Here is a 14,650-nt window from a genome sequence, read left to right as displayed (position 1 = left end):
TCAACTACCAACTAGCAAACTACCAACTGCAGCGCCAGCGCTCTAGAATGAGTTATTGGCCTTGTTGGCGATTTTATTGCCACGGCGCAGCCATAAAATATGGTAAATTATAGCGGTTTGTTGTTTTGGCCATTTTGTAGCCGAATAATGTTCAACGTTCTACGTGTGCGTCCTCAAGCCCCAATAGACCTGTTCATGTTTCAGCCCCGGATTCGCTGCACACGCCCACAACACAAATGTGGTCTTGTCAAATGGAAACGCGACAAGTTTCTTTGTTTAACAAAAAGGCCCGAACACGCGCCGTTATCATATATCAATAGACCCACCGAATGCAGGCAATATTTTATTATTTTCCAATTTAAAATTAATCGCGTTTGCAGCGCGTAAGCCAATTATCCGAACAAAATTTAACTGTTGTGTGTTATTTTTTTTGGAATTTATTGTTTTAACAATTTGATGTATGGGGAAATGAAACCAAAACAATATAAAAAAAAGAAATCTTCCAAAATTTAATATTGAATGTAAGTTAGTTTGCCAATCAAGCTGTAGTTCCAAACTTTCTAGAGCGAGAAATTGAATCAAATTTCAAGCAATTAATTGTTTGTTTCGTTTTTATTGCCCCAAATCATATTTAACGCAATTAAAGATATGCTTTCCAGATTATCTACACTACCCCGAATTCGCATGTGCCAAAAGCATTTCATTGTGCCTGACTTTTCAATTGCAACCACCCCGAAATGGGAAAATGGGAAACTGGGCATCAGATGCTGCAATCCTTTATGCAGGCGCTGCGAAATCCTTTTTACCACATTGCAGCGAGGAGGCAATTGTGCGGAAAACCCCTAAACATGTTTTGGGTTAATTTAAAATGTGGCCCGGACCGACTGGCACAGAACAAAGCGCTAAATTAATGTTGTCATTTTCCACTCGGCGGCTAAAATGGCCAAAGCCAGCCTCCACACAAAGCCAACTGGACTCATTATGATCTGGACTTTGTTGCCTCGTGTGCGCCAGTTGGCAGTTGCATCATCCCATGCATTTGCGAAAAAGTGCAATTGACTGCAGATGCTACCACGATTTGAAGCGGCTAATTTGAAAATTCACAAATTTATCTAATTGTCTTCAGAGGGCCATTGCCACCCATTCAAGCTTTAATTAGTTTTGCCAACCAGTTGCAGATATTAAAGTGCATTGCATATAAATAATTGCAAATAAATAAGAAATAAGTAAATTAAAGTATTATTAAACCTAAGGTTTTTAATATATGATAAAGAAATCATGAAGCTTATTGTCACTTATTATTATTTATTCATTATTCTATACAAAGTATTTGATCAAGGCTTAAAATAGGTGATGAAAGTTAATGATTCGATAAAGAAAAACCCTAAGTAATAGAAACCAATCACTTTAAAGAAAGAAAATCTTTTTAAAAATATTTTAGTTTGAAAATATTAATAAATTATTATTGATTTCATACTTCAAAGCGAACTGTTGGGGTTTTTTTGATCTCCGATTTTTATTTTGTATTTGCCGAGGTTTTTAACAATTATATTTTTAGGATCATATATTGTAAACATAATTATTAAAGATACGTTCGCTTCGCGAGTGATTCTTGGTGATTTGTGCATATAAATATTAATAAATATATTTTATTCCAGAAACCCTTTAAACTCAATGCCAAACTGCTTCAGTTTTGTGACTCATTCACAGAATTGATATCTTAACATGGCACATTAAGCTCTTACGTAAGATCACCTGAATTCCGTGAAACCCGTGGGGTGAGTTGCTCTAATTAGAAACGTGTCCCTCGTGGAGAATAAAGATCTGATAAAATAGAGCCGTTGGCTTCCCAGTTGGTTACGCACAGGTAGCTCGTATCGCGCCAAACTTTTGTTACCAATATATGGCGATCATTATAAAGGGATCAACTGTCAATCGGAATTACTGTCCGAGTTTGTGGAATTCCAGTGCTGAGCTGTTATGGGTAGGTCGATAATTATAATGCGGCACCGACGATTTATTATTTTCATTTATAGATGTGACACACGACACAAACTCATGAGGCCCGTGATTGAATGCATGCGAGTATCTGTATCTACATAATTCTTCGAAAAATCAGACCGCTCCCTTGTTCGTTCCGATTAATTAAGTTCATCGGGTCGCAGCGCACACTTTTATATTTATATTTATTACTGAGGAGGGTATATACAATTTATATAATAAACAAATAATATATACACTATGATTAAAGATACACTTTAATCTCCATCATAAGATACAAGATACTTTAGTTTAAATAAGATACAGGCGAATAAATGATTTACTCAACTTTATTTATTGTTAAATTTGAAAATTTACATAAATACTATTTACAATTACAAAATGAATGCCATTAGATGTGTCTCGAACCAGTTTGCCGAACGCAAGTGCCTTTGTGTGCAAAGAAGTAAGTGTGAATTAACTAAATTAGCGCAGTTAATTTGCTCGTATAGTATGTGTTTATATGCATATATCACAGATACTTAAAAATTCTCTACAAATTTATCAAACGAATTGTGTGTGTGGCTAATTACATTAATTAACTATTAATGTGTGTGCACGGATTAATTATTTGGCCGAGTATACGTTATTGAAAGTCGAAGGTCCAAAGGGATTAGGCAAATTCTTAAAACTAATGCTTCGCTCCTCGAAATTCACAGGATACTAGCACTAATACAACGTGTTGTTTCCTCAAGATCTTATGCGGTAGCTATCTAAAATTATTAAGTTGCATGGATTAAGCACTTAAGGTAGGAAATGTTTGTCTTAAGACAAAAAGATCGCTTGATTTATAACACGGTGGAGTAGTAGTAGCTGGCATCATTATACTCATACTCAACGTTCTCCACTCGAAAGATGAATGAGCTCGTGCGGTGTGCGTTTATTTCGAGTCATTAAACTTGGAGCCGTATGACTCAAGCCCCGGGCCCCAAAAAACGCATGACAAGCAACCCAAAGTGGGCGGCTCAGATGTCTGGGCCCCACCACCGCACCACCGCACCACCACCACTACCACCGCACCACCATCGAGACATGTTCGTCTCGCAGAATTTCAGCGGTTGTGTGTGAATATGCTAATTAAAGTTATAAAGCGAAATAATTTATGATATGGTAGGAAATAAAGTTTTATTGCCATACTTAAGCTACATTTATTGCAAAATAATTAGTGTAGTTATCGCTATCTGTTAAACGTACTCGTAATCGTAATCGCGGATTGCCCGCCAACTTGCACTTGTCCCGCCATCTCGAAATGTGTAAGTAGTTTCGCTTGCTATTTGGTATCTGGTAACTGCTAACTGCTCTCCACTAACCGGTTCAAGGTCGAATTACGACCCGGAACGCCCACCCTCCGTCAGATAGGCATTACTAGAGACGCCCATGTGCCCATGTCCATGCCCTAGTCCATGTCCGTGGCCATGTCCATGACCGTGTCCGTGTCCGTAACCACTATCCGTATTACTGTACAAAATGTTGACCATGGAAGCCACCGTCACCGGAGTGACGGAATGCATCGAGGAACTGTGGCTGCTCCCGCTGCTGCTGCTGCTGCCGCCGCTGCTGTTCAGCTTCATAGTGGGTGGTGTCTGGGGCGGAGTATCGGGCTGGATCTCGGGAAACCCCACCCGCTGCGGCGCCGGATGGATGTGAGTGGGTGGCAGCTTGCCGGTGGAGGAACTGGAACTGCTGCTGCTGGGCAGATGCATGCCCATGGCCTCCGTGTACGCCGTAGGTATCCGCGAATATGGCGATCCGCCGGCGTAGCTGCTCATCATACTCAGCGGCGAACCGAGCTCCATCGAGTGGTGCGGATGATGGTGGTGCGGGTGGTGGTGCTGCTGTTGCTGCTGCTGCAACTGCTGCAGCTGCTGTTGCTGATGCTGGAGCGGCTGATGGGGCAACTGCTGGTCCGCCGATGCGGGCGGATAGAAGTTCTGGCCGAGGTACGCCGCGGTGGGCGGTGGTGTCTTGCAGGCGGCTGTGTCGGCCACGCTCCAGATCTTGGGCTTGCTCGCCGGAACTGGGATGCCACAGTCTCTGCTCAGCGGGTTTTTTTGGGCCGCAAAGTCACCCGATTCCTCCTGGCCATAGCCACCCGGATGATAGTACGGCTCCATTTGATGGTGCTGCAGCTGCTGCTGATTCTGCTGCTGCTGCTGTTGCTGTTGGTGGTGTTGCATTTGCTGGGGATGCGGGTGCGTATGCGTGTTGTGGGATTGCGCATACGAACTGTAGGCCGCGTGCATGGGATGGGCGCCGGGGGGCGTGGCATAAGGCGCCAGTCCACGCATGGCCACCAGATTGTGTGGCTCCCGGTCCAGATCCAGTTTCTGGTCACCACTACTGTCCACCTCCTTCTCCGCCTTGCCCAGTTCGGATTTGATAAGTTGATTGCCGGGATCTAAAAGATTAAAGGAGGGAGAGACCATGTGGAGACACAAAATAAATTTAATTAATTTCAAGTCACAGGCAGGAAGCAGACAAGTTCTTAGAGGACTGCAAAACTTGGCACTTCCAGGAGGTGGAACTCTTGGCAGCTGCCAGCTGGCAGTGGCAAAAACCCTTGAAATTGTTGGTGGGCGTTGATGCGTGCAACCCTCGCAGCCAGCGGAGAAAGCTTTCAGCAGCAAAAGACTCGAGTTTCCGCCGACTACCGCCCAAGTCCCCCGCCCCCTTTCTTCCGCCCCTATCCCTGCTGCGTTGCACCATTTCTATGTGTCGCCAACTCGAACAAGGCCACTTTGGAGACGGAGTACACGGAGAAAATGGGTCGACAAACCACTGGCTTATGGTCATCTTAACAGAAGGAACTTTATTCGTGAAAATCATTGATTGTTAAATCTTTTCGAAACTTGAATTTATTGAAATTTAAAGTCCTTGGATGTGTTACATATTTTCGCGCAGTGCATCTTGGAATCGGAGTGCGGGCGCAAGGCCACTTTGCCAACAATGTGCTGTCAACTTCCGGGGAGGATGTCGCCTAAGCAGTCAGACAAATAAACGGACGACGGACTACGGACGGACTTTATACGGACTTTGGAGCGGCGGACGGGCAGACGAATGTTGCATAACATTCGCCTCGCCACATAAATTGTACTTAAAAGCCCAGTGCCACAAATCTGCTAAAGGGGCGGGTCAGCCAGTCAGGCCAAGAAGGGCGTAGGAATCAATGGGGCAAGGCGTTTGGAAAACAATATGCCGGAGCTCAAGAAATTACAAAGAGATCGCTGAGGACTACTAATTGAGGAGGTCAGGAATGGGCAGGCACTTGGACTCACCGAAAGCTTCTGTAGAGAGTTTCCCACCATCGTCGGCATCCTTTTCCTTCTCATCGTCGGAAATCATGCCATCATCATCGTCCTCCGTCTTATTCTTGGGCTCCCACGTCATCTTGTTCTCCTTTTTCAGCCGGCGACGAGCATTGGCAAACCACGTGGACACCTGGGTGAGGGTCATCTTGGTGATGATGGCCAACATGATCTTCTCGCCCTTCGTGGGATACGGATTCTTCTTGTGCTCACTCAGCCAGGCCTTCAGCGTGGCCGTGGATTCCCGCGTGGCGTTCTTCCGTCTGGCGGCGAGATCATAGTTGGGTCCGTATCTGCGGGTTGGAAATCATACATACACCCCGAATCAATATGGCTCTCATTGCCGAGTTGTAGTTGCGCCCTAATATCATGGCCACTAATGAGTTTGCTTAGGGCAACACCGATTTTCCGGCCTGCTATCAGCTTTTTTGGGTAAACAAAGCGCGCAGCACACACCTTAAAGACACTAATCAGTTATTGGTAACAATCGCTGATAAGAGTCGTACGCTACCCCCACCGCCGGAATGCATTTGCAACTTCCTCTCGTCTAGGTCAACATCAAATGGCAATGGAATTGGTATTCCTAGTCCCGTTTCAACCAAAACCGCGCCCCGGGGCTCAAACTCTAAGCCAGACATACCCTTTTAAGCGATAAATAAAAAGAAACCCGGCAGACGACACGACGCGAAAGTTTTTGTCCCATGGCAACATTTTAAGCCCACTTAAGTTTCCCATTTGTATATTTGTACATTGGAACTTCTTGAACTACAGCTCTATTGTTTCTTTTTGGTGCCTGGAACGCCATGAGCGACAACTATTTGTATATAATCTGATTTGTAATTAAATGTTAGTTTAAATTTTACTGAAAGTCTGCCAAATGTGTTATCCAATTGTCTTAGTTTTTAGATGCTCACCCGTAGGCCGCCAGCGTGGGATCGTAGGAATAGTATCCGGTGGTTGACTGCAGGCTGGCGGATGTCCAGGCGCTCATCTCGGTGCTGGGACTGGTGTCCTTGATGCCGTAGGGATTGCTCTGGAATTGAGGGCGGCAATGGGCCATCAACGAATTAGTCACAACTGCTGGCAGCCGGAGGCAGTGAGTCCCGTGTAAGCTGGACTCTTTGGTAGCCAGTGAGTTTGTCAGCCTCCAGGTAATCAGGTAATCGTGGCAGTTACACGTTACCGGGCCTAACGAGCTGACGGCCAACATGGCGATATCTGCTCGGCCTGTCGACTCGCATTTGCGCGGACTTCCGCTCAATGCACAAAGCCAATTAGTGGGACTTTCCGACTACCCAGCGATTCCCATACCCACACCCGATCCTTACCAGAGGTGCGTAGAAGGCCGAGTTATCCACTCCGATGCTGGGGTACGGGTTCTGTTCGTTAGAGGGATACGGTCCGCCGTAGACGCCCACTCCCACGCCGCCGGAGGGCAGGGCCATGCGGGAGTAGCCACCGATGGCCAGTCGAGCCGGATCGTACTGGCAGGAGCACACGGTTTGGCCAGACACGGGATCCGTGATGATGGGTCTGCCGTTCTCGCAACAGGATCCCCGGCTGGGCAAGTCCTGGGCGGCAGATGAAAGGCCAACGGGCACATCGCCACCAACCACATCCTCCGCCGGCGATGTGGACAGACCCTTGTGGCCCGCATGATGCGACGACTGGGAAAGTGCACCTGGACTCAGAGGACCGGCGGTCAGGCCGGTGGCCGTCGAGCCGCCCGAGGGACTCAGCGAAGCCTCATTTGTGCCGGATAGCGGCGATCCTCCGCCATGGCCGCTCTGGCTGTCGGTATTGGCGGTAGTCAGCTGCAAAGATGCCGAAGGGAAAAAAGAGCAAATTTTAGCAATGCCGAAAAAAGAAACTCGAACCCGAAAAAATGTGTGTACACTGAAAAAAAAATATCCATTTAAATATTAATAATAGGTTTTAAACGAAGACAGTGAAACTTAATTAGATCGTTCTCTTAATTCTATAATACAAACACATTAATAACTATTTTGATTGCTTGAACTTCTTAGCATAGGTGTTTCTTTCTTTAACCCCATTTTTCTCTCGGTGCACGAACAGGTGGAGTTGGCAGGACCCGCAAGAGCAAAGAGAAGAGAAGCGAAGGGACGAAGGAAAGGTAAGCGCAAAGGCATGTCCCTGCCGACCGACCAGGTCGAAATCAACAAAGCAGATTAAGATGATAACTCCAAATGTCAAAATATTTTATTGGCCTGGCGCATTTTGCGATCCGTTCCATCTATTTTCACTTCATTAATTTTCAATTTATCACAGTCAGATTTCAGATACTGCTTCTTCGTCCCAAGCCGAGCACATCGCACATTGGGCACCGGGAATCCAGAATCCAGAATCGGGGCTCTTTTGAAGAGGGTTCTGTTCGGTTTGGTTCTCGAGCGTCCCGAGTTGAGTATCAGTGGACCGATCGATCGAGCGGGAATGGGCACGGCCCTGGCCAAAAGGGCAATCAAATGATGAGGGACAGGGCAGGTAGACTCCGCTCACTCGCCGCACTGCCCTCCTCCTCCTCCGATATGACCCCCTATATGGCATATCCTCTGCTGCGATAACCGCAGCGAATCGGAGACATCTGAGCCGTTGGCTGCTTTCCAACCTCGTGATCGGGAATCGATCGATCTGTGCTGGAAAATCCCGAAATATAGATGATGACTGACTGTCAGATTCCACTTCACGCGCTTTCAAATCGGTTATTTCATCTGACAGCGATGCCCAATAACAGTATCTCTCATACTTATATGCATAATCCAGTGGCTACCGTAACGTGTTGGCCAAATTTCTCCGCCTATCACGGCTACTGAACGATTCTGCCCATGTGATTTAAATAATAATGGTAATTGAAGGCTAAACGAGCTGATTCGCCAACACCTCCTGCCGACTATCTAATCATCGGGGCAATTTCGCAGCGACGTCGAAAAAGCAGCAGGAAATTGTTGCATAATGAAGGTGTTTCATGAATGAAATCTAATGAATACTGAATGAATGGAAGTGGCTCGTCGTCGACTGTCTCCACTAATGTACAAAACGCTGGGCGCGCTCATTTCTTATTATACTTTATATTCCTTCTCTTTATTTGTTTTTTGGTTTTTTCCTTGGCGATTCGAACATCAATTTCAGTTTTTGTGGCCGCCCATAAAAAACACATATCGGCGGGGACGAGGACAGGCGACTGGGATCTGGGGACCTGGACGCGAGCTGGACGCGGAGCTGGACTGGCTGGTCAAGTTCTCGTTTGGAACAGTGCTTATTATCGGCACGCAAGTCAGTTTATTTTTAATGGTTCCCACTCACCCACCACTCGCCTGCAGAAATAAAACCACAAAAAAAAAAGAATCGCAGGAAGTGCAGCGAAGAGCGCCCAGCCGCTGAGTTTATCGCAAGGTGACTGCAGATAGGATAAGCCACACTCTGTGGAACCAACTTGGAGGCAGGGATTGGGTTCGGGATTGGGTATGGGTTAGGGATTGGGTGGGGTTGGGTTTCTATTCGGCGGAAATGCTGAAACTTGTCGGCAGCTCCTAAACGCTGCCTTAAAGTTGGGCGCTCTTTTTATGATTTTTTAGACAGTTTTGCAGCCGGTGTCAAATTGCGGCAAGTTTAATAAGGAATATTTTCCGGAGTTGCCACAAAGAATATTTTGTATTCACACTTGTGGCTATCTGACATCTATCTTAATCACTTGGTGAGTTCGTATGAAGTTAGTTGCCATCACATCAATTTAAACTCTTATAGCTGTTCTAGTATTTCATATAAATATTGTGGATACAAAAATGCTATAAATTTATTGTTACTGATAGTAATATTATGCTAGGTCCAAAAAAGTAAGTTGTAATAAAATGTATTGATAAATATTTATGAATCTGAGTTAAATGTTGTAATATATAGGAAGATGTGTTTTTCAGCCATAATGTTATAAAACTAAATAAATTAAGAGCACAAAAATCGATCAATAATAAATTGTGGTCTTTAGCTTGCTATAAATATTATATATTTGTAATTAACTTACTTGCATATAGAGTATTCTTTTATGATCTTATTAACGGGGTTAAATGCTTTGCAGGACTAATTAAACTTGTATGATAATATAGTACTCTATTTATTAGATATTGTATCTAAAAAATGCCCAGCAAAATCAAAGACCTACAAGTCATCAATATTGCCAGAATGTGTTTCCCACTAATTACCAGTGAGAAACCATCTAAAGGCCCTTCAATCACCAGTAAGACAAGCCATACGAGCCCGATTTTTATGCGCCATTACCAAAGTTCAAAGTGGCAATTCAACCTTGCATCTTTAGCCGCAAAACGCAAACATGGAATCTGCAAAACAGCTGGACAAGCGAAAGTCTAAACGAGCTGCAAACCAACAATAACAAGAGCATAAAACCTAAACAAGATGGGAAAAAGCGGGCGAATATTCATTGACCGTAATTCGGTTGAACCGGCATGGACATCGTGTAAATCTCTATCTCTGCCTTTGAAGTGCCCACATCCATAGCCACAGCCATATCCGCATCCAGATGCAGTTTCCGATGCACAGATGCAGATACGTATCTGCAGATACCTTTACCGATACCGCTACAGATGGCCACCCGCACCCATTGGGGCCAAGATGTTGGTGGAGCTGGTGCCGTCACTTTACGGTTATTAATTTTATGATTTATGTTAAAGCTCACGAGTCCGCCTACCAACTCCTACCAACCCCCCATCCCATTGCCCATTGCCAATTCACAAACGCACGAGTACGATATGGTATGGTTAGGATGGTATGGTATGGTATGGAATGCTATGGCATGGTATAGGATGGCATGGGATGGCACGGTATGGGATAGTCAAGACAAAGGAGATCGGCATTGTTGTGGTTATTGGGTGCTGCTGTTGTTTCTGCTACCGCTGGAGATGCGTTTATGGATTTGGTTTTTGCACTCCTAACAACAACGACGATTGCGAAACAAAAGCTATTGGGTTGGGATTGGTTAGTATGGGGGGTTTTCCTTCAGTTGAGGGGTATGGGGGATGCTTGACGCCAGGCCAGAACAATAAGCGAAAATATGAGGATCCCAGCTCGGCGACAAGGAAGCTGAAAATGCGAAGGAGTCCCTACATACACAAACACATGTTCGCATTCGAGTTCGCAGTCAGTCCGCTTGGATTTGGCATATTCTCACATTCATCCGCAGGATTGCGTTGCCAAACGAGTACGCCATATTCATACAGATACCCAGGCCCACTTTAAAAGGGGTGCACTGGGAAAAATATTATCACAAAACCTCATATGAAATAGTAAATAGTTAAAAGTCTAGCAATTCTCACTTTCTAGTTTCTAGATACATTTAACAACTACTATTTTACTGAATATATTAAGATGAAAGCAATTGAATATATTTAAATACATAAGTATATAGAACTGGTAGAAAGCAGACATTACATAAAGTAAAACTTTCCTGAAGAATTTTTAAAATTAATTAAATTTATGATGGCTTTACATTTGTAACCAAAACTAAAGGTAAATTTACGTTTTATGGTAGTAAACAGCTATCATTACCGATTTAGGCATCAAAGTCGCTTCTATTTCTTTTAAATATTTTTGAAAATAATCACAAATCCCCACATCTTTTCTCGCCGTGCATTGAATGGCCAAAAGGGACGACAGGCTCCAAAGTGCGTTTTTGCTAATGCGAATAAGTTGCTCGGTTTTTTGTGTGGCTCGCTTATTGAATTAAGTTGGGGCGCAGAATACTATGGTTCGCAGTGGAACAACTCTTTCGCAACTCAACTGCGGTTTCAATGTTTGCATTAAAAATTCATAAATCAATTATGGAATGCACACTGCGAAATATTAGTTTTTTCTCGCATCATTTACGGGCTTGTCCTTTTGCGTCCCGATGGAGATGGAGATGGGGAATTGGGCGGATTCGGATGGAGCCTATGTGGATCCAGGACTCGACATCGTCGCGCACTTTTTGCTGCCTTAGAATTTTAGTTATTTTGCCATGAAATGCGTGAACAGCTCGCATGGGAAGTTAAGAATTCGATGTGCGATGTGTGCCTGCAAGTTCTTTTACTACTGCCAACTGTCAGCCGTTGATTAAATTCATATATTGTCGTTTTTTTTTTTCGGAATGCCGTCTTGGCGTCGAAATTAAAATTAAATTAATGAGAGCCCGAGTGTGTGCACTGCATAAATTTGGCAACCGAATGCCACATCAACTGACCAGTCTTTCATTGGGCTTAGTATTAGTAGCACTTAGTGGCTTTTAGTAGCTTTAGTAGCCGTATGCAAATGAGCCAAAACGATGACAAAATTCTGGTTGGCTCTTAATCGATCGCAAGGCCAAAGGCTTTTTGCACATCTCCAGCCATAATTATAGTCGATAATCTGAGCGTTCATTATTTTAATTATTGTAATTTACCAAGTTTGCATATTATAATAAATGGTGCAGCACTCCGCCGGCGGCTTCATTAGCATAAATTTATGCCAGCCAACGTGGTCAGGAATATGGGATACATACATACATATATGTATATATAAATATATATAAATTGGCAGAAGGATAAACGCACTAGCATTGACGCATTTGACCACATAGTAGTCGTTGAACATGGCTTACACGGGCATTGCAAGGGCTTTGTAGCTGCAAGTGTTTCATTCCCCCCTCCGTTTGGGCCAACTAATTTGAATTACTGAGCTCCGAATACCGGGTAATTATGACCAGACCTCGGACGATGCACTGCCACCGGAATGCCTCACCAGACCCCCGCCCATCGGTTACCAGCGATTTGCATCCAAGGCGGTGACGGCTGTCCTAAATTGTGAAACATTTCTTGGCGGCGGGGCGGCCATTATGGCTATATCCGCATATATATATATTATATATGTATGTATATATATATAGGGATCCAGGAGCCCAACCGTTGCCAAAGTGCTTGAATATTCATGTGCATGTGCTGCTACCCAAACCCGCCGGCTTAATATGTAAATTTAAGGTTATTTCACACCGTCCATTATTAAAGATTTCCCTTTTCGCACATGCCAAAATATTCAACTGACTCAGTTTCTGGTTTTATGAAACATCTTTTGTGTGTGTGCCAAATATTATTTTAGTACGCACTCAATAAATAGTAGATTGGAGTGTCTTTTGAAATGATCAAGTTATGGCTGCATATTGAAATGGCACAGCTGTAAATCAAAATATAATAAATACATATAACGAAATTAATAAATTTAATTTCATGGCCAATATAAATTGTTATGATTCAGCCATCTGTGTATTTAAATTTAAGGCAGTCAGTAGCAATAATTTGCTCTTCCAACTGGTTTTTAACATTCAACCAAATTTAATTTAATGTATTTATAAATCTTCAGTTTCGACGCACAATACTTATTGTAAGCAAAGTGCTCTTTATAATATGGTATTTATGGCCTTCATTTTGAACACAAATTATGAGATTACAAAAATACTTCGAATAATGTTCTTAATTGATTTTGAATTTGTTACTTTTAAAATTGAATATATTATTGGAAAAAATACTTCTAAAAACTGTAATGTTTGTATTTATAAGATATAATATTGGATCTATTATAATGGATTCCAAAAAAAGGAAAGTCTGTGCTAAGTAACCGTTTAAAACTTAAGTTAAGTTTCAATTTCAGAGGTTTGTACTTAAGGTACATATAAAATAAGTACACAAATATTCAATATACTTGCTCACTAATCAATAAAGACTTAAACAAAAGGGTAAACAGTTAATCTTTAAACAATAAACCCACCTGATTTGCCGTCGGGTAGCCAGCGTATCCAAACTGCGCATATGCAGCCATTGTCTCGCTGGCTGAGTTGGCCTAAACAGCGGCGACACGCGAGTTCACTGTGCCGGGGCTTCACTGTGGGGCGTCCCTCGTTGTTTGCTTATTGTTTTCTTATTTTTTTTTTTCGACTGTGCGGATGTCGCTGCGGATGCGGATGCTGGCGGAGCCCTCGAAAAAGGGGTGGCCAAGGATGTGGGGATGGTGCTGGGTGGTTAAGGGAGGTTCAAGTGGGTGGCCAGTGGGTGGTTGGTTGGGTGGCTGGGCGGATTTGGCGTGCGTGCTCGACGGCTAAGCACTCTGGGCGCTTTTGTTGTTTGCTGGCTTGTTGGGTGTTGTGCTTTTGTTGTTGTTGTTGCTGCTGGCTGGCCTTGTTGAAAATTGATAAAACAAATTGTCGATGTCGAGCAGTTCTGTTAATGTCGCCGGAGCCGGAAAATGTTTTGTTTGTTTTGTGTGACTTTGCTGTTTTATTTCGCTCGTCCGTTTTCATCCGTTTTAACTCGATTTTTATTGACTCTGTTTGACTCTTTGGCGGCCGGTTACCAAAATGGTTAAAAAAAGACACACACAGACGACAGCCGGGCAAACCAAATTGGCTTCAAGTGTTTGCCGCAAACAGATTTACAAATGTACGCGGCTCTTCAGTCTTCGGTCAAAAGAATGTGTCAGCGGGTCTTAAGTGTTTGGTTTTCGAGTTTACCCACTGATTGGGGATGTATTTCAGTTTTTTCCACACTGTGTCGAATATTTTTAAAGTCAGCTTAGGAAACTTTTTGATTTGTGATCCATTATTATATAGACAGTTTTGAAGTTATGGCGAGTTTCTTTTGGATATTTAACGAGACATTTCTATAGAGGTTTGCCTGTCTTTTCGGGTCTCTTTTTTTCGTATTTACTTTTATAATAACTATTGCACGCACTTCATTATCTACGTCGGTTGCATCTGCCGATACGATCCGCTGGCAATGCTCCAGTAAAAACGGGTTCCGTTCCAACCTGTCAGCGGTATCTCCACGGTGACGACGGCAGTGAATGCGACTCAATAACCGACTGTGACTTATCCGGTGACTGTAACTCGTTCGTCGGTACTTTCGTTTCGGCCTTTTTTCGAGTTTTCTGGTCGACGCGGAGATGCCAAGATGCGAAGATGCGCACCTATTCGCGTTTCGGAACAAACTGTTTTTCGGCCGCTCAGCGAGCAGCACGGTTGCGTGTGACAGAGAAGGCAGCAGCGGTGCAAACGGGATGGCTGCAGGGCCGCGAGAGAGCCTGCCAGTTAGGAGCTCTCCCATTGGCCAGCGTTCCAATCAGACTGACAGCCACGAGTAGCAGCTATCTCGCTTGCACGTCTGTGAGAGGCCTGGTAACGAGCGAGATGGGTCGACTCTCTGGGGCTGATGTTGCTTTGTTCGTTGAGAACGCCCACCTCCAAGCACTGGAAAGTAAGTCGACGCTCTCTTTCTGCC

The 14,650-nt window shown here is 43.9% G+C and overlaps 1 protein-coding gene across 1 annotated transcript; it reads right to left on the bottom strand.

The window, feature by feature from the left end:
- Positions 1-2,315: 2,315 nt before the first annotated feature.
- Positions 2,316-14,349, bottom strand: LOC6605471 (homeobox protein caupolican). The gene is made up of 5 exons (XM_002030268.2): positions 13,146-14,349; positions 6,674-7,159; positions 6,260-6,378; positions 5,316-5,638; positions 2,316-4,438 (listed from the first exon to the last, which is right to left on the bottom strand). Exons 1-5 carry the CDS (start codon positions 13,194-13,196, stop codon positions 3,366-3,368), a joined length of 2,052 nt encoding a protein of 683 aa, XP_002030304.2. The 5' UTR covers positions 13,197-14,349; the 3' UTR covers positions 2,316-3,365.
- Positions 14,350-14,650: the final 301 nt, after the last annotated feature.

The sequence above is a fragment of the Drosophila sechellia genome, chromosome 3L (genome assembly GCF_004382195.2).
Source record: "Drosophila sechellia strain sech25 chromosome 3L, ASM438219v1, whole genome shotgun sequence".
NCBI classification, from domain to species: Eukaryota; Metazoa; Arthropoda; class Insecta; order Diptera; family Drosophilidae; genus Drosophila; species Drosophila sechellia.
This window is presented reverse-complemented; position numbering and strand designations above follow the sequence as displayed.